Raw genomic sequence first — 20,594 nt, 5'->3', positions numbered from 1 at the left:
TCTCTCCCAGCCTTGTATATATCTCCTCCTTCCAGCCCTGTATATATCCCCCTGTTATCGCTTATCTCATGGTGTATACTGTATAAAATGTTACCGGTTATCACTGGTCTCATGGTCTATACTGTACATATTGTTACTGGTTATCACTGATCTATTGGTGTATATTGTATATAGTGTTACCGCTTATCACTTATCTCATGGTGTATACTGTACATATTGTTACTGGTTATCACTGATCTAATGGTGTATACTGTACATATTGTGTTACCGCTTATCACTGGTCTCATGCTGTATATAGTGTTACCAGTTATGACTGATCTCATAGTATATACTGTGCTGATGGCTGGATCATTAGTCAGTCTGTTATGTTGTAAGTAATGGGCTCTATACATTATAATGAAACCTATCAACTGCAATAGGTGCTGAACCCGTCACTTGCAATATGACAGGTGAGCAATGATCCAGCCATTGTTGGGGGTCTCAGCACTGAAACCCTGGCTGATCAAACCTTTTAACATGTCAGTCTGACAATGTTTTAATGACCACTCTATGCCTTTCATGGTGGACATTAGGCCTCACTCTCGCTTAAAGTCGCTGTACTAACATAAAAGGTTTGTCACTGGTTAAATCCGTCTATGTAGGGTGGGCCCCTAGAGTCAGTTTCCCTGGTGGGCCCAAGGTACCCCAGTCCGACACTGACTATATCCACAACCCCAAACTAATCCCAATATATATTCTATATATTCTAATATTCTATAAGACTATAAGAAAGAAAGATAATTGTCAGAAAAAAAACAAAAAGATTACAAAAAATACATGCAAACAATCCAATCAGTTATAAAAGAAAAAGGATAAAGAGAATAATATCCCAGCTGTGGGGCACAGTAGAGAAACACGGCCAACCTCTCCAAGCAAAGTATGGATCCCCCAAAGACTTACACCTCATTTTTAACCAGTCTTAGCCACACCTCCTTCCACTCTCTCCTAGTCAGGTGATCGGCGTCTGGCTAATTACATTAATATACAAACTGTCCATTCACACTTTACGCCATAATATTTTCTTGGTACCCCATAGATGAATTATCTACCTGCCAGGTTTCCGCTCATATTTTCCCCAACGTACCAATACCAAACATGAACATGAAATATTAGTAATTGGCCCCGATAAACCATTCTTGGGTTTCCGATGTCCGAATAATCGGACGTTGTTTGATGTCAAAGAAGGGGCAATTTAAAATATGCAAAATTATACATAGAGATTAAAATACAACACAAATTATGACCATGATAGCTTTGAAGTATGATAATTTTTTATTGTGTTCACTGTGGGTTTGCACAACATGGGGGAGGCAGGTGACTCCAGGCTGGTTAGTACAGCAGTGTCACCTGTGTCCACACTCCTCCACCTCTGTGTGGGGTAATTAGTATAGTATAGGAGGAGGCATCATCCTCTGATCAGCTACCTCCTGGGCTAGAGGGTTTGCTGCCAACAGATACCATCATCTGCATGTGTCTTCCTGTTGAGGATACAATGGGGGGGGATGCAAACACCTACATAAAATTCTACGAGTGAACCACACACACACACAATTCATACTACTGTTATACATATTTGACAACACTCCCGCTAATATATGATCACTGATATCCCACTCGCGCTAATCTACTTCTATTTACTTCTTTTCAAAAATAAAAACATGAATATACTTCAAACTGCTCTATTCTGATGCTTACTGTATAAGACTTAACATTTTTCGACTATAGGGGCTATGTGAGGTGTCATTTTTTTGCTCCAAGATCTATAGATTTCATTGGTACCACACTTGCTTATATGCGACCTTTTGATCACTTTATTAATACATTTTTCTGGGATGCGATGAAAAATCTGCAATCTTGCACCGTTGCATTTTTTTTTTTTTTTGGCTGCACTTATGCTGATTACCGTGCGTGATCAGGAATGTGTTAATTTAATAGTTAGGGGGATTCCGCATGCGACGATAGCTAATAGGATTTTTTTAAAATACTTTTTATTTAAACAATGGGAAAAAGGGGTGATTTGAATTTTATTAAAGGATGGATATATATATATATATATATATATATATATATATATATATATATATGAAACTTTTTTTTTTTTTTTTTTTTATGTTTTATAGTTTCCCAGGAAGACTTCTATAAACAATACCATGACTACTCATAGGGATCAATGCTGTACATATGTACGGCATTGATCCATGGGATCTGCTGAAGGTAGCCTGAAGCAATCACCAAACTAGGGACCACATCGGGACAAAGAACAGGTCCTGTGCCTTTTAAGTATAAAGGATTGGCTCCCAATCCCGCCATTTACATGGTTAGGTAGCCTGCACGGAGGATCACTACATGCTGGCTACTAGCAGCAGCCCACAGCTACTATAAACAGCCGGGGGCTGCCACGTCCCCACCCCTTCTTGCCGGGACCACAATGCAACTATAGGTTGTGGTCCACAAGTATCGTTTTAAGACAGTTAAATCATCAGTAAAATGTGAACAGATGAAATAGTTTTCATTTTACAAAATACATTTGCTGATCGAGACATTTCCAACATTCTTGGCATGAAAATGGCTCCACCCCTGTGTGAATTCTCAGATGTTTATCAAGGGTTGAGTTTGCAGGAAAAGAAAAAATTCACATGCTAATGACTTCTCCACAATATGAATTTTCTGATGTCCAACAAGACGTGTTTTCTAACTGAACCACTTCCCACATTCATGGCATGAAAATGACACTCTCTCTGTGTGAATTCTCAGCTGTTCAACAAGATGCATAAAAACATTTCGCACATTCTGAGCATTGAAATGGTTTTTCTCTTATGCAAGTGACTTGAGCTCTCTGATGTCTTACAAAATTACATTTTACAGTTGAAATATTTCTCAAATTCTGAGCATGAAATGGGCTTCTTCCCTATTTGAGCCTTTTCGTGCTGATCATTTGGTCGGTAACTTTTATGTTGCTTATCAGCCTATGATAATAAAGAAGGAGGAACTTGAATTACTACTATTACTATAACTGACTATTGAGATAAATTACCTCTGGAAGTGTCCCTTTAAGAAGATTTGTCAGTCATGGATAAAATCTTTTTCCACAATCTAGTCATGAAAATTTTTCTGATGTGAGATAAGAGAAATTTTCTGAGAATAAGACTTTCCACATTCTACGCATTTATATGGCTTCTCTCCTGTGTGAATTCGGAAATGTGCGACAAGAGCTGAAAAACTATCCAGATTCCTTCCACATTCTTGGCATATAAATGGATCTGCTTTGTGAACTCTTTCATGTTCAACCAGAAATGATTGAACAGGAAAAGATTTATCACATTTTGAGCATTGAAATTGCTGTACACCTGGATGAGTGTTTAGATGTTTAATAAAAGCTGATTTAGAATTAAAACTTTTCCCACATTCCGGACATAAAAATGGCTTCTCTTTGTGAATTTTTTTATGTTTGTTAAGAGCTGCGTTGGAAATAAAGCACTTTCCGCATTTTGGACATGGAAACGGCTTCTCCCCTGTGTGAGTTCTCTCGTGTTCAACAAGTTCGCAGTTCCTATTAAAACTCTTCCAACATTTTTGGCATGGAAATGCTTTTTCCTTTAGGCATTTTTCTAGATGTTCATTGAGACGTGATTTATGAGTAAAACATCTCCCACATCCCAGGCATGTAAATGGCTTCACTGTGTGAATTCTTTGATGGGCGTTAAGTCTTGATTTCATAGCAAAACTTTTTCCGCATTTTTTGCATGAAAACGGCTTCTCCCCTGTGTGAATTCTGGAGTGTTCGACAAGCGCTGAAAAACGATCAAAACTTTTCCCACATTCTTGGCATGAAAATGGCTTTTCTACTACGCGATTTTTTTGATGTTTAGTAGGATCTAATTTCTGAATTTCATTTAGCTTAACAATCTGCGATGAAGTATTTGTCGGGATTTGTATAAAAAAATCAGATGACATATATTTGCTGTTATGGGCTGAGGGTTTAACTGGGGTAATAGAATGTTCTTCATCTTCATCTTGTGAGATCTCATCATCTGCTGAAATATCTGGAGATATCTGATGTCTCTTCGATCTCCTGGTACAATTATCTAAGAATAAAATACATATTATTATTATTATTTTTTTTTTTTTACTGTTATTTACAATATTTTATTGAAGTTATACATAAATACAAAGTGATAAGAACAATCATAAAATAGATAAACTATGATAAGTCAGTAGACTTATATAAAATTATATAAATAAATATAACAAATCATTAAAACAGACAAAGCAACCAATTATTGCTCTAACATACAATTGAAGTAATATTGTATCATACTATGCTTTATATCAAGTACAGGTAAGTACTCCCAGGGTACCTGCAACCATTGTTTTGTGATACCAAGTTGTATTGGAAAATTGTTGCATAACAGAGTTTCTTTCTTCTGTAGACAGAACATTCACTATAAAAAGTTTCCATTTTTTCATGAAAGAAATCGTAAACTTTTCATTACTACGTAGGGTATCAATCATTTCCCAATGAAGTGTTTCTTTGAGATTATCAACCAACTCTGGTATTGTAGGGGATGTAGACTTGAGCCAATGATTTAATAGGCATTTAAGAGCTAACAATAGAGTAAGGTGAACTCCGGGAGGAATAGTCTTTGTGGCTGAGAGAGCCTCACCTCCTTCCGTCACGTCGTGGAACAAATAACAGATTGGATCAAAAGGCAAAGACGTGCCCCAAGTGTTTGTTAGAAAAGATTCTATCAATTTCCAAAATAAGTGAACATGGGGACACAGCCATACCCAGGGAAAGAGATCAGCTTTAGATTTAGCACATTTAGGACAGTGTTGTAAATAACCTTCCAGGTGTTGAGTATAAGAGAGATTAAAAGCATATATTGCTTTGTTTAACAGTCGGAAGTGGAGCTCTCTCAGTTTTGTGTTAGGAGTAGCGGTGTGAACGAATTTAATTCCATTTAATAATCGTTGTTCTAATACATTACATTGTAAGTCGTCATACCATTTTTTCACAAATGTCGGGGGGGCACGGTCAAAAGAAATGGAGGAAAGCATTTGGTATATTGGTGACAGGGAAAGTCGTAAGGTTGTTCTGGAGCAAAGAAGGTCAAACGGTCCCGATTTTTCTGCAATGGCTATTGATTGAACTCTATTGCTTGCTAATTTGAGAAGTTTATAATACTGTACTTCTTGTTCTTGGGGCAAGTCATATTGTTCTCTCAATCGATCCCAGGAAAGAAATATTCCTACTTCAGAATCAAGTAAGTGACCTAAAGTAGTGATATTCCCTTCTTTCCATATTGTATGATCAGGGTTTCTAGTTCCAGGTCGGAATAATGGTGAATTCCACAAGGGAAGATATTTAGAAAGTTTGAAGGGTAAATTGTATAGTTTCCTGACAGCTTTCCAAGTCGCTATTGTGTCTCTAAGAATGACATTTTGCTTCAAATAAGTAGGTAATTCAGAGATGGTATTATGAAGGAGTGCGGATAAAGGCCATGGATGGGTAAGGGAGGATTCTAGTGAGAAGTTAGAAAAGTAAGAGGTGTGATTGAGCCAGTCTCTAATATGTCTGTATATAGATGCCAGATTGTATAACCTGATATCAGGTAGCTGAGCTCCTCCTCTGTTTTTGGTTGTGCATAAAGTATCATACGATATTCGGGATTTTTTTGATCTCCATATAAAAGCAGTGAATGCAGCCCTAAGTTTAGATATATCTTTATGTTTAAGGAGAATGGGAATCATTTGTATGGGGTATAATAATCGAGGAAATGATATCATTTTTATAAGATGTATTCTTCCCAAAATGGATAGAGGTAAATCTTTCCATCTTATTAGCTCTTGTTCAATTTTTTTGAAAAGCGGATTATAGTTTAGAGTATACAGAGAGGAAGGAGAGGGACCAATTTTAATACCTAAGTAAGTAATATGAGATTTAACGATAGATATTCCTGGAGAAGTCGATGGAGTTAAATGAGGGATCAGTGGTAATAATTCACATTTAGAATCATTGATTTTGAAGCCTGTAAAAGAGTTATAATAATGGAAGAGGTCTAGAATCTTAGTCATATGTACATCTGGCGCTATCTTCATCCTGAGGATAGGGACTATACTTTCTTCTCACATGCACAACTAGCCTGGTCGAGATTAGATTACTTCATGGTGTCATCCGAGATGCTACGTCTAATTGATGACTCCTCAATAAACGACATGGTGATCTCTGATCACTCACCCATAACTTTAATTATTCGAAACTCTTATCCAAAAGGAACAGATATTCTATGGAGGTTCCCTACAACCCTGATCACAGACGAAAATTTTACCACTCACCTACGCCAATGGTGGTTACAATTTCTTACTGATAACGACCAACATGCGAATGACCCCATTCTATTATGGGAAACTGCCAAGGCTGTCCTTAGGGGACAGATCATTTCTTATATATCACATCATAAGAAAAAAGCTAGATGCTCATATAATACCCTCACCTCTAATCTCCGTATTGCTTACTCTAATTTTCTTTCTAACCCCTCTCCAGATAACAAAACCAAGTGGTGTATAACCAAGAAAGAGTTTGAAATGGCCCAAGAAAAACTGAATACATTGTACAGGGACCACTATTTTGCCAAACTTTATAAATTTGGTAATAAGTCTGGCAGACTACTAGCTAATCTTGCGAAAGGTAAACGCCCAATAAGTCATATCAAAGCCTTGAAAGACCATTCAGGTTTGATACAGTCCAATCCAAGAGCTATATCTTCCATTTTACATAAATACTACATGTCTTTGTACTCCCCAGACCCTATAGACATAGATGAAGGAAGAAAATTTATAGAATCCCTCAATCTTCCTAAACTGGATGATGACGCTCTTAAAAACCTTAATGCTCCCATTTCATTAGATGATATTTCTCGCACTATTTCCTCCTTACATGCCAACAAAGCCCCAGGCCCCGACGGATATGGAGCGGAATTCTATAAATGCCTAAAGGATGCTAAAATTATTATGTTAATTTGTTTTCCCTAAGACCCATTGGCATCACAAGACCCCATATGTTGTGATGCCAATGGGACGTAAGGGAAATTATTATTATTATGTAATAACCTGAACAATGTTCCATATATATATATATATATATATATATATATATATATATATATATATATATTCAGTGTTTTTGTGTACTATCCCTTACTGTAACATTGTAAGTGATAAGTATACCGGAATGTGACCCCATGGAACATTCTCCCCATCCTATCAGCACTATCACCTGCTCTGACCGGACATTTTCTCACCCCCAGGTATAATATAACAATAGTAATGACACTACAAAGTACAGAATATTTTGATTTGTCTTATCGAATCTGTTGGCTTCGATGGTGCCTATAACATACCTCCTAACTATTTAGACGGCCAATAAGGGACACTCTAATTTTTTACATTTTACAATTTTTTACATTTATATACTTTTTGATGCAATGATTCACATATACAGGATCGGCTGCAGATTGAAGCATTTAGTTATACTGATATCGGCAGAAGACCCTGTATGTGTGGATGCATCCTTAGGCCCCATTCACACATCAGTAACCCTGTCTGTAATTGGGACCAGCAACTGCAGAAAGAATTGCGAATATTTTTCAGTGAGGGAATGTCCACACTACAGAATTCCGGTGGATTCCGCAGATTGCCCCCGTTGTACATCTCCGCTGGTCCCATAGGCTTCATTCTATGGTTTGGCAGATTCTGCTGTTTGCCCGAAGAATTAGCGGGCTCATTCTTCGAGCGAAGGGCGGAATCTGCCAAACCAGAGAATGAAGCTTATGGGACCAGCGAAGATGCGCGCAGGAGTGAGCTGCGGAAGCCGGCAGGTGATCCTCTGGGATTCCGTAGTGTGGACATACCCTAAGGGCCCCGATTATCGGCTGTACCTGGCCAATTATTTTGGGTAACAGCTCATGTTAAAAGGCAACAATCAGCCGACGTGCACAATGTCAGCTGATTGTTATCTTTCAGCATGTTGATTCTATGGGCCACCCAAATGATATAAAGGTTGTTCAGGCAGCCCCTCCAGCAGCTCCCCGCAACCTCCCCTCCCCCTGGGCTCGATGTCTGTGCCTGTAATAGCAGAGACAGCGAGCAGGGAACAAGGCGGAATCGAGCACTGACCTGACAGGATGGCGCTCACTTCCTCCTCAATATCAGGCCGTGCACTAGGGCCCTAATTCCACACTCGTTCACTGCAATTTCGCATTCGTTCACTAATCGTTGAGTGTAAGGCTGGGTTCACACACAGTATATTTCAGGCAGTATTTGGTCCTCATGTCAGGTCCTCATGGCAACCAAAACCAGGAGTGGATTGAAAACCCAGAAAGTCTCTGTTCACACAATGTTGAAATTGCGTGGATGGCTGCCATATAACGGTAAATAACTGCCATTATTTCAATACAACGGCTGTTGTTTTAAAATAATACACCTTCAATACTACAAGTGTCTGTAGGGTGGCATGGTGGCTCAGTGATTAGCACTGCTCCCTTGCAGTACTGGGGGTATTTGTCCAGATTTTTTTCATTTGAAATACAATAGAAAAATATAAACTCTGTTACTTCAAACATGTTAGCAGTATGGTGGCTTGGTAGTTAGCACTGTTGCCTTGCAGTACTTGGGTTCTGAGCTTAGATCCCACCAGAGAGAGATTTTGTATTTTCTACTTGTGTAAGTGCACATACATACTGTATATATATATATATATATATATATATATATGTTTTAAATATATAGATTTTTTAAATTCTGTTTTAGCTCCATATTAAAATATCGTGTGTCAGGACGGGGAGGTAGAGACAAGACAAGACAGTGGACCCTAAGGCTGAACCCACCCACTGTCCCTACCTTCTTGCCTCAGTTGGCCCTAGGCGGCCGCGGACAACCATGAAGACGTGCCCTACACATAATAAGTGTAACACCGAACAAGACAGAAACACAACAAAGGAGAGTCGACAAGCCAAGTAAGAGCCAAACGGACAACGCAGTACGAAATAAGGGATCAAAAGGATACTTAAAAGTTCAAGCGGGAGGTCAGGCAACGAGTCAAGCAAACAGAGTCATTAGGAATGGGGATCGCAGGAGTAGAAAGGGGGAGCTGGTATCAGGGTATGAAACTTAATTGCCAGCAGGGTATGAATGGCTCTGCTTTCATTTATGAGGATCAAGGATCAAGAGCCTGGTCCAGATCCCCATTGGACAGGCACTCTGATCCTCAAGGTTCCAGACAGGTAGAGGAATCTGTCAATCAAAAAACACTGCTTAGTCTGGCTTCATTTACGAGGATCAAGAGCCCGGTCCGGATCCCCATCGGACCGGCACTCTCATCCTCAAGTTTTCAGACAGGTAGAGGCATCTGTCATTTAAAAAACACTGCTCAGCTGCAGCGAGCGAGGCTAGCAGTGAGCAGTGTAACTCCTGCATTGCCAGGAGGCTGAAAAGGAAAGTGGGTGTGTCAGACAAAAGATAAAAACAGGCCCAGTTCACACCAGGCTCACTGCACATTCCGGACAGTACCCCCCCCCCCCTCTGATGAGGGGCCTCAGGACCCTTATTGAACGGACCTGGCCTTGAAGGATTTCTTACATGGTATTGACGAATAAGACGTGGGGCATGCATATCCTTGCCAGACACCCACGTACCTTCCTCCGGGCCGAATGCTTTCCAATGCACAAGGTACTGTATGGAACCCTGTATCGGGCGTGAATCTAAATCTTTTCCACTTCATATTTCAGCTCCCCCTGGACAAGGGGGAGCAGTGGGAGTCGATGGAGAAACTAGAACATATATTTTCAACAGAGATTTGTGGAATACATTGTGGACCCGGAATGAACTAGGCAATTTTAATCTAAAAAGTAACAGGATTAATGATGTCCACAATGGTGTACGGATCAATATACTTGGGTGACAGTTTGCCGGACTGCACCCTTAACCTTAGGTTCTTAGTAGAGAGCCAGACCTTCTCAACTAATATATACTGATGGCCAGGTATGCGTCTTTTATTTGCATGTTTTTGGGATAGCTCATGGGCTGTAACCAGGTTCTGGTGAGCTTGGGCCCAAACTGTGCACAGTTTAGAAAATATAGCTTCAGCTGAAGAGTTAACTGACTCGATGGCATGAATAGATAAATACCTCCGGTTAAAACCATAATTGCAGAAAAACGTTGACATCTTTAGCAAGCGCTCCTCATAATTGTTTAACACAAATTCTGCTAGGGATATGAAGTCCCTCCACTTGTCTTGGCCATCAGCCATGAAACATCTCAGAAACTGTTCCAGAGATTGGTTAACCCCCTCCATTTGCACGTTCATCTGCGGGTGAAAGGCAGACGAAAAGGACAGGGAGATACCCAAACGACCACAGAATTCTCTCCAGAACCTAGCAACAAACTGAACACCTCGATCAGACACAATATTTTCTGGAATACCATGCAGGCACAAGATGTGGTTAATAACCAGTGCGGCTAAGGTACGAGCATTAGGAAGTTTGCACAAAGGGATAAGATAACAATATTTGGAGAATCTATCAACTACCCAAATTACAATTTTCCCCTTGGACAGGGGCAAGTCTGTGATAAAATCCAATGAAATGTGTGTCCAAGGTCTCGTAGGCACTGGCAGAGGACGTAAGAGGCCCTCAGATGGCCTACGAGGAACCTTGGACCGAACACAGGTCTCACAGGCGTCAACAAAGGACTTGAAATCTCGGGCCCAGGAAGGCCACCAGAAATGGTGCGAGAGCAAGTACTTGGTTTCCGCCACCCCTGGGTGACCAGCCAATACAGAACTATGAATCTCCTCCAAGACCCGGAGGCGAAGATTTGGGGGTACAAACAACACAGATTGCGGAGTGTTCCGGGGCGCCAGGGACTGAGAGTCAGCGATCTGAGTCACCAGGTCCGGTTGCAAGATGGCTACAACTACAACGGGGGTCAGAATAGTATCAGGCTGGTCCTTGGGAGTGTTCTCGATGTCAGAGCTGCGAGACAAGGCGCCATCTTTAACATTCCTGGAGCAAGGCCGATAGGTGATCTCAAAATTGAACCGAGTAAAAAACAAGGCCCATCTGGCCTGACGTGGTGTGAGACGTTTAGCGCTGTCTAGATACATGAAGCTCTTATGATCGGTGAGTACCACCACTTTATGTTTTGCATCCTCTAGGAAGTGTCTCCATTCATCAAAGGCCATCTTTATATCCATTAACTCTGTTACATTCCGCCTTGGAGAACTTCCTAGAGAAGAATGCAATTGGTCGGAGGTTTGTAAGAGATGCTGATCCTTGAGACAGGACTGCTCCTACCCTCACCTTGGATGCGTCCACCTCAACAAAAGGAGGCTCAAAGTCTGGCTTCATTTACGAGGATCAAGAGCCCGGTCCAGATCCCCATTGGACCGGCACTCTCATCCTCAAGGTTCCAGACAGTTAGAGGCATCTGTCATTTAAAAAACACTGCTTAGCTGCAGTGAGCGAGGCTAGCAGTGAGCAGTTTAACTCCTACATTGCCAGAAGGCTGAAAAGGAAAGCGGGTGTGTCAAACAAAAGGTAAAAACAGGCCCAGTTCACACCAGGCTCGCTGCACATTCCTGACATCGTGTCAGAAAATGGATTGTTGTCTATAACAGGGTGACGTTTTACTTCCTATTGGATTTGCATTTTAGTAGAATGTGTGAATACATAACATAAAGTATGAAAACTGTGAGTGTTCTCTGCATTTAGTCGTCACTACTCACCTGGCTGGTTACCTGTAGGAGTGTCCTCCATATACTGCTCATCATCGCTCACATCTGTCTCTTCTTCTACCCTTTTGTCGGTTTCATTAATATAGTTCAGATCTTTCCCTGTAGTGATGTCCTCCTTATACTGCTCATCACTGCTGTCATCTGTCTCTGGAACATTAATATTGTTTGTAGGGAACACATACAGAGACTGAATTCATTCTTTCTATCCAGATAATACAGAGAGGAGGTGTGTATATAGTCCTGTCTATTACCTGCTGATGGGAGGGGCTGCTGATCCTCCAGCATCACATCCTTGTACTGATCCTTGTGTCCTTCTACATACTCCCACTCCTCCATGGAGAAATAGACCGCCACGTCCTGACACCTTATCGGAACCTGACACACACAATGATCACACAGTCATCCCCCCCACCCCTCCAGTGGTGTTACTGTATAATGTCCCAGCATTCCCAGCAGCCACAGTCTCACCTCTCCACTCAGCAGCTCCACCATCTTGTAGGTGACTTCTAAGATCTTCTTTTCATCCCATCCTTCACACACAGGGGCCCCACAGCGCCCACCAGAGGAATTCTTCACTACTGTGTAATCCTGTGTATGGAGAGACACATTACTATCACTCCATCCATTCCCAGAATCCCTCACCTCTCCAGTCCTATCCATCTGTTATTCCATAGATAAGAATGTCATGATGACATCACTCCCAGAATCCCTCACCTCTCCAGTCCTATCCATCTGTTATTCCATAGATAAGAATGATGTCATGATGACATCACTCCCAGAATCCCTCACCTCTCCAGTCCTATCCATCTGTTATTCCATAGATAAGAATGATGTCATGATGACATCACTCCCAGAATCCCTCACCTCTCCAGTCCTATCCATCTGTTATTCCATAGATAAGAATGATGTCATGATGACATCACTCCCAGAATCCCTCACCTCTCCAGTCCTATCCATCTGTTATTCCATAGATAAGAATGATGTCATGATGACATCACTCCCAGAATCCCTCACCTCTCCAGTAAGCCGGAAGAGTATCTCTAGGGTGAGGGTTATTATCCTCTCGGCCATCTTGTCTCTGTCTCTCTCCATGGTTGATGGGTCGGTCTCTTATATAGAAGATATCAGCAGAGGATCCTGGAGGGGAGGAATCTGAAGGGAGAGAAGAGGAGACAATGTAACATCACATATAAACCTCAGGATGCAGTTTTCTACAGACATTACGGAAAAGTTTTATGTTCCTTGGGCTACATTCACACCTCTATAGAACCGTCTGCAATGCAAGAATATGAAATGTACCAACCAAATACTCCGTGCACACCATGATCTCCGTTTGGCCTTCAATGAGATTTATAAAGTAAAATGTAGCAAGTAAAAATCTGCAACAATTCACGACCGCAGCCCCATATATATAATTAGCAAATTATCCCCTTTGTCCTTAAAGCTTAATACAGCCCGGTCCTGAAGGGGTAATAATCCACCTGCTGTCTCCCAGCTCCTTCCCTGCGGTGACTCCACATTATATATATATATATATATATATAGATATAGATATATATATAGATATATAAATACTATACCTCCGCCTGCAGAGCTGTACAGGAGCCGTGTGCTTCTTTTTCCCTGTGCTTCCAGGACCTGCCATGATGTCACAGTCATGTGATCAGTCACATGGAGGAGGAGTGTCACATGATCAGGGGCTGCTGCTCAGTGTATGCAGGACTCTGCTGTGCTGGATGAGCTGAAGTGATGTGTATGCAGCAGAGCTGTGTGTGTGTGATGTGTGTGTTATATATGCCTGCAGCAGAGCCCTGTGTGTAATGTACATGTTGTTGAGCTGTATGTGTACACAGTAGAGCTGTATGTGTGTAATGTACATGTAGCTGAGCTGTATATGTGTGTAATGTACATGTAGCTGAGCTGTATATGTGTAATGTACATGTAGCTGAGCTGTATATGTGTGTAATGTACATGTAGCTGAGCTGTATATGTGTAATGTACATGTAGCTGAGCTGTATATATGTGTAATGTACATGTAGCTGAGCTGTATGTGTTCACAGAAGAGCTGGATATGTGTAATGTACATGTAGTAACCTCCTGCAGGATAATTTTCTGGGCCAGTTTGTGGAGGAGACGACTAGAAGTGATGCCCTGTTGGATCTGGTTATTTCTAACAACGCTGAGCTGGTTGGGGATGTCACTGTCCATGAACACCTGGGGAATAGTGACCACAATATAGTGACTTTTAGCTTAAAGTGTAGAAAAGAAAAACATGTTGGTAGGGCAAAAAAACATTTAATTTTAAAAGGGCCAATTTTCCTGGGTTAAGGGCAGAACTTCAGGGCATAGACTGGGAGCAGCTGCTGTCACATACTGATACAGCTAATAAATGGGAAATCTTCAAATCCACATTAAATAACTGTACTGCCAAATATATTCCTATGGGTAACAAATATAAACAGTTAGAATCCAATCCCACATGGTTTACAACCGAGGTTAGAAGGGCTATAAATGAGAAAAAAGGGGCATTCAAAAAATACAAATCAGAGGGGTCAGCTGTAGCCTTCAAACATTACAAAGAAGCCAACAAAACCTGTAAAAATTTAATAGAAGCAGCAAAAAAATCACAATGAAAGGCAGGTAGCTATAGATAGCAAAAGAAACCCCCAAAGATTCTTCAAATATATTAATGCAAAAAAAACAAGGTCAGAGCATGTAGGACCCCTAAATAATGGTGACGGGGAATTAATAACTGGGGATCAGGAGAAAGCTGAGTTACTTAATGGGTTCTTCTGCTCTGTATATACAAAAGAAGAGGATGGAGCTGTGGTGGGTGGGGCCAGTACTGAGGTGGGTGGGGCCAGTGCTGCTAACACATGTAATGTACTGAACTGGTTTACTATAGATATGGTCCAAGATAAATTAAAGAAAACTCAATGTAACCAAAGCTCCAGGGCCTGATGGATTACACCCCAGAGTTCTTAGGGAACTCAGTTCTGTAATTTCACTACCCTTGTATGAAATATTTAGTGATTCTTTGCTTACTGGTATTGTGCCGAGGGACTGGCGTAAGGCAAATGTAATGCCGATCTTCAAAAAGGGCTCTAGAACTTCCCCAGGTAACTATAGACCCGTAAGCTTAACGTCCATTGTGGGGAAACTATTTGAGGGGCTTATAAGGGACTACATCCAGGAATATGTAGTGGCTAATAGTATTATAAGTGATAACCAGCATGGTTTTACTAAGGACAGAAGCTGTCAAACCAACCTAATATGTTTCTATGAAGAGGTGAGTAGAAGCCTGGTAAGTTAAGGTCTAAGGGTTTGGGAAGTTTAGTCTGTAACTGGATTGAAAACTGGCTTAATAATCGTACCCAGATAGTGGTGGTCAATGATTCCTACTCCGAATGGTCCCCGGTAATAAGTGGTGTACCCCAAGGCTCAGTACTGGGCCCCCTTATGTTTAACTTGTTTGTTAATGATATTGAGAATGGAATTAGCAGCAATGTTTGCAGATGACACCAAGCTTTGTAGTACAGTACAGTCTATAGAGGATGTGCAGATGTTACAGGATGACTTAGACTGAATGGGTGTTTGGGTGTCCACTTGGCAAATGAGGATCAATGTGGATAAATGTAAAGTTATGCACCTGGGTACTAATAACCCACATGCATCATATGTCCTAGGGGGAGTAATAACCTGCAGCATCACATGTCCTGGGGGAGTTACTCTGGGAGAGTCGCTGATGGAGAAGGATCTGGGTTTACTTGTAGATAATAGACTACAGATCAGCACACAATGTCAGTCAGCTGCTTCTAAGGCCAGCAGGATATTGTCATGCATTAAAACAGGCATGGACTCTCGGGACAGGGCGGCATTGCTGTAGCAGGACACTGCCTCTGAAAGCCAGGGGTGGGAAATAGGAGTTATGGGCAGGCCAGGCAGGTACTGGCAGTGGGAGACTCAAATATTAGGGGGACAGACAGGGCAATCTGTCACAAAGACCGGGATCGTCGAACATTGTGTTGCCTACCTGGCGCTCGAGTTCGTCACATTGCGGATAGGGTTGACAGATTGAGGTGATATTTTATTACACACCCACCATGTGTCCTTTCTGAAATGGTGGCAGCCTCACACCCACACTGTAACTTGTGTCACACTGTAACTGGTTGTACTCACGGCCTGGGCATGTGTCTTATAACAGGCAGGTTCTTTGCAGGTGCTTTATGGGGTGATAAATGTCCTTTTAGTTGGAAAACACAGGAGCCTCTTCCTCCTTCCTCCTCTGCTCCCAGCTCCTCCCCCACTGACCCTAGGGTATCATGGGTCTTGTAGTTTAATTATCCATCACTGCACTGGAAAGCTTTGAGTGTAATCCCACCCCAGCGCACAGTCTGAGCAGCCGATGACATGGCAGAGGGGGGCCAGCATCAGGGACGGCTGCAGCGATTTGGCCAGCCTCCCGAAGATTTCATCATTAACAGAAGATCGGGGGTCGACACGCGTCAGGTATGTATAGCACACTACACTTCCGGGTCCACAGGCGGGGGTGGAACACGGGGAAGGGGGCCATTCACATACATAACAGACATTACAAAGTTGTATAACTTTGTAATGTGTGTTATTTTGGGAATAATTTCTTAGCGCCGCACTACCCCTTTAAATATATAAATGGCCCCTACAAGAAATATGGAGAAAAGATGTTCCAGGTAAAACCTTCTCAAAGGACAAGGGGGCACGGCCTCCGCCTGGAGAAAAAAAGGTTCAATCTCCGGAGGCAAGCCTTCTTTACAATGAGAACTGTGAATCTGTGGAACAGTCACCCCAGGATCTGGTCACAGCAACAACAGTAGAGGGCTTCCAAACCGGCCTAGACAAGTTCTTAGACCAAAACAATATGATTGCATATGTATAGAACCTATCATCATGTCCCCTTCCCTGTATTCATCCCCTCCTTGTATACCCCCCTTCCGTGCATCCATCCCTCCTTGTATACCCCCCTTCCCTGCATCCATCCCTCCTTGTATAGCCCCCTTCCCTGCATCCATCTCCTCCTTGTATACCCCCCTTCCCTGTATTCATCCCCTCCTTGTATACCCCCCTTCCCTGCATCCATCCCCTCCTTGTATACCCCCCTTTTTCGCATCCATCCCCTCCTTGTATACCCCCCTTCCCTGCATCCATCCCTCCTTGTATACCCCCCTTCCCTGCATCCATCTCCTCCTTGTATACCCCCCTTCCCTGCATCCATCCCCTCCTTGTATACCCCCCTTCCCTGTATTTATCCCCTCCTTGTATACCCCCCTTCCCTGCATCCATCCCCTCCTCGGTTGAACTTGATGGACATGTGTCTTTCTTCAACCGTAGTAACTATGTTAATATAAAGATTTTGGATTTTCTGCAGCTATCACGCCAATGTCCACTGCTGTCCATGGCGGAAATTGGATGATTGACAGGCTGATTGACATTTTTTTTAAATTGTGATTTTAGAATTTTTGACATTTTTACAAGAACATACATTAACAAATTCCTCATTCTGTACTAGTCCCAGCTACTTTAGTTTGGTTGTTTTATTGAAATTCATTAAGATTCGATTTGCAAATATTAAAAAGTTTGACCCAAAATTCGCGAACTTCGCATAAACGAATTTTCGACTGCTTTGCTAATCTCTAGTCAGCATGATCACAACGATAGACAAATGTGGTGACAGCTACTCTCAGGTCATGTAACTGGAGTGATTTCCACTATTGAGCTTACCAATCTACCACATCAATTCATACACAATCCCCTCTAGATAATAGAATTATGCTAGATTACTCACACCCGCACCCCAATATCTCTAACAACTATTCGCTGCCACCACCTATACTTATCCCCCAATAGGGGCCTATTATGGATATCTCACTATATCCCAACACCCAAACTAATCCCAATATAACACAATGGTAACATTCTCTCCCTTCGGAAGTATAGTTTCTATAAGACTACAAGGAAGGACTTATTAATTTTTAAACTTTAATACACTATTGCAGAACAATACAAAAAGATAATAGTCAGAAAAAAACAAAAAGATTACCAAAAAAATGCAAACAATCCAATAAGTTATAAAAGAAAAATCATAAACAGAATAATATCTTACTGGTGAACAGAAGTGATATCCCGGCTGTGGGGTACAGCAGAGAAACACGACCAACCTCTCCAAGGGTTATGTGGATCCCCCATAGACTGACAACTATGGATTCCCTATACCTCATTTTTAACCAGTCTAAGCCACAAGTCCATCCACTCTCTCCTAGAGTCCTATTCCACTGGCCGATGGGGGCCCGATCCATAATGTAAACGAGCGCCGATCTGCTAGATTGGCGCTCGATTACTGGGCCTATTACACGGTCCTATAATCATTTAGTGAGGGCTGCAGGGACATCATTACCGATGTCCTTGCAGCCCTTGTTTAAACACTATACTTTACCTAAACATGTTGCAGGTCTTCTCCTGCGCTCCTTCTGCCTCCTGGTCCCGGGCGCAGCAGCAGCTTCGGTGCCTGTCTGAGCTGACAGACCACTCAGCCAATCACTGGCCGCGGCGGTCCTGGACAGTGACTGGCTAAGCGGTCTGTCAGCTAAGACAGACCGCACCAGGAAAAAGAAGGAGCGCAGGAGAAGACCTGCAACATGTTTAGGTAAAGGATGGTGCTTGTGAAGTAGTCAGTCGCCCACCGTGCATTGCTATTCCACACATCGATGCGCGGTTGGTGCCCAATGATTTTAGGTTTTAGCCTAAATAAACGATCAGCCGATGACACGATCATCGGCTGATCATTGTTTCTATTCCACGGAGCGATTATCGGCCGGATATCGCTCTGTGGAATAGGATCTCTCGTCAGGTGATCGGCGGCTGACTAATTACATTAATATACTGTCCAAGTCCCCATTCACACCATAATATCTTCTTGGTACCCCATAGAAGAATTATCTACCTGCCAGGTTTCCGCTCATATTATCCCCAACGTACCAATACCAAACATGAACATGAAATATTAGTAATTGGCCCCGATAAACTATTCTTGGGTTTCCGGTGTCCGAATAATCGGAAGTTGTTTGATGTCACAGAATGGGCAATTTAAAATATACAAAATTATACATAGAGATTAAAATACAACACAAATTATGACCATGATAGCTTTGAAGTATGATATTTTTTTATTGTGTTCACTGTGGATTTGCACAACATGGGGGAGGCAGGTGACTCCAGGCTGGTTAGCACAGCAGTGTCACCTGTGTCCACACTCCTCCACCTCTGGGGGGGGCTAATAGTCCAGTATAGGAGGAGGCATCATCCTCTGATCAGCTACCTCCTGGACTAAAGGGTTTGCTGCCAACAGATACCATCATCTGCATGTGTCTTCCTGTTGAGGATACAATGGGGGGGGATGCAAACACCTACATAAAATTCTACGAATGAACCACACACACAATTCATACTACTGTTATACATACTTGACAACACTCCCGCTAATATATGATCACTGATATCCCACTCGCGCTAATCCATGACCGTTGATAACACAGCAACCTATATAAAACTTCTTATTTTTACTACTTTTAAAAATTACAATAAAAACATAAATATACTTCAAACTGCTCTATTCTGATCCTTATAAGACTTTACATTTTTTGACTATAGGGGCTATGTGAGGTGTCATTTGTTTTGCTCCATGATCTGTAGATTTCATTGGTACCACACTTGCTTTTTTATTAAAATTTTCTGGGATGTGATAAAAAAAAATCATCAATTTTGCACCTTGGTGGCATTTTTGCTGCACTTATGCTGATTACCGTGCACGATCAGGAATGCAATAATTTAATAGTTAGGGTGGGTTCACACTGAGGAATTCTCGCGGAAAAACTGTCACTTCTTTCGGTGCATAGCGGAATACGCCGGCCCATAGAATGGTGTCTATGGAGCCGGCGGAAATACTGCGGAATTTTGCTGACATTATCCGCTAGAATTCCGTAGTATGAACCCACCCTTATGGTGCGTTCACACCTACAGGATCTGCAGCTGATTTTCTGCAGCAGATTTCATTTAAATAACTGAACACAGCATTAAATCTGCTGCAGATCTGCTGCAGATCCTGTAGGTGTGAACGCACCCTTAAGGGGAATTCTGCATGCGACAATAGCAAATAGGAATTTTTTTAATACATTTTATTTGGAAAATGGGAAAAGGGGGTGAATAGGTTTATATATATATATAAATAAATAAATAAATAAATCCATCCTATAATAAAAATTCTAAACTTTTTTTTTTACATGCTTTTATAGTTTCCCAGGAGGACTTCTATGAGCAATACCATGATTGCTCATAGGGATCAATGCTGTACATATGTACGGCATTGATCCATGGGATCTGCTGAAGGTAGCCTGAAGCAATCACCAAACCAAGTACCACTTTGGGACAAAGAAGAGGTCCTGTGCCTTAAGTATAAAGGATTGGCTTCCAATCCCGCCATTTACATGGTTAGGTAGCCTGCATACAAGATCACTCCATGCTGGCTACTAGCAGCAGCCCACAGCTACTATAAACAGGCGGGGGCTGCCACGTCCCCACCCCTCCTTGCCGGTACCACAATGCAACTATAGGTCGTGGTCCACAAGTATCGTTTTAAGACAGTTAAATCATCAGTGAAATGTGAACAGATGAAATAGTTTTCATTTTAGAAAATACTTTTGCTGATCGAGATATTTCCAACATTTCTTGGCAT

At 41.8% G+C, this 20,594-nt stretch overlaps 2 protein-coding genes across 4 annotated transcripts in view; both read right to left on the bottom strand.

The window, feature by feature from the left end:
- The window catches only part of LOC138786645 (zinc finger protein 271-like), a 125,795-nt gene that overhangs the window by 66,826 nt on the left and 38,375 nt on the right, over positions 1-20,594 (bottom strand). The gene's annotated exons all lie outside the window — the stretch shown is intronic.
- Positions 2,487-20,594, bottom strand: part of LOC138786794 (zinc finger protein OZF-like) — a 57,688-nt gene continuing 39,580 nt past the window's right edge. Inside the window, exons 1-5 of one of the 3 annotated variants that reach the window (XM_069963850.1) lie at positions 13,411-13,495; positions 12,845-12,982; positions 12,299-12,418; positions 11,822-11,977; positions 2,487-4,124 (exon numbers count right to left, since the gene is read on the bottom strand). In XM_069963850.1, coding sequence (XP_069819951.1) covers positions 3,133-4,124; positions 11,822-11,852 — 1,023 coding nt within the window. In that variant the 5' untranslated portion in view covers positions 11,853-11,977; positions 12,299-12,418; positions 12,845-12,982; positions 13,411-13,495 and the 3' untranslated portion in view covers positions 2,487-3,132. Of the gene's footprint in view, positions 4,125-11,821; positions 11,978-12,298; positions 12,419-12,844; positions 12,983-13,410; positions 13,496-20,594 lie in introns of those variants that run through there. The other 2 variants (XM_069963853.1, XM_069963852.1) reach the window with 2 other exon arrangements.

The sequence above is a fragment of the Dendropsophus ebraccatus genome, chromosome 3 (genome assembly GCF_027789765.1).
Source record: "Dendropsophus ebraccatus isolate aDenEbr1 chromosome 3, aDenEbr1.pat, whole genome shotgun sequence".
Taxonomy (NCBI): domain Eukaryota; kingdom Metazoa; phylum Chordata; class Amphibia; order Anura; family Hylidae; genus Dendropsophus; species Dendropsophus ebraccatus.
Note: the sequence above shows the minus strand (reverse complement) of the source record. Positions and strands in the feature narration are given on the sequence as shown.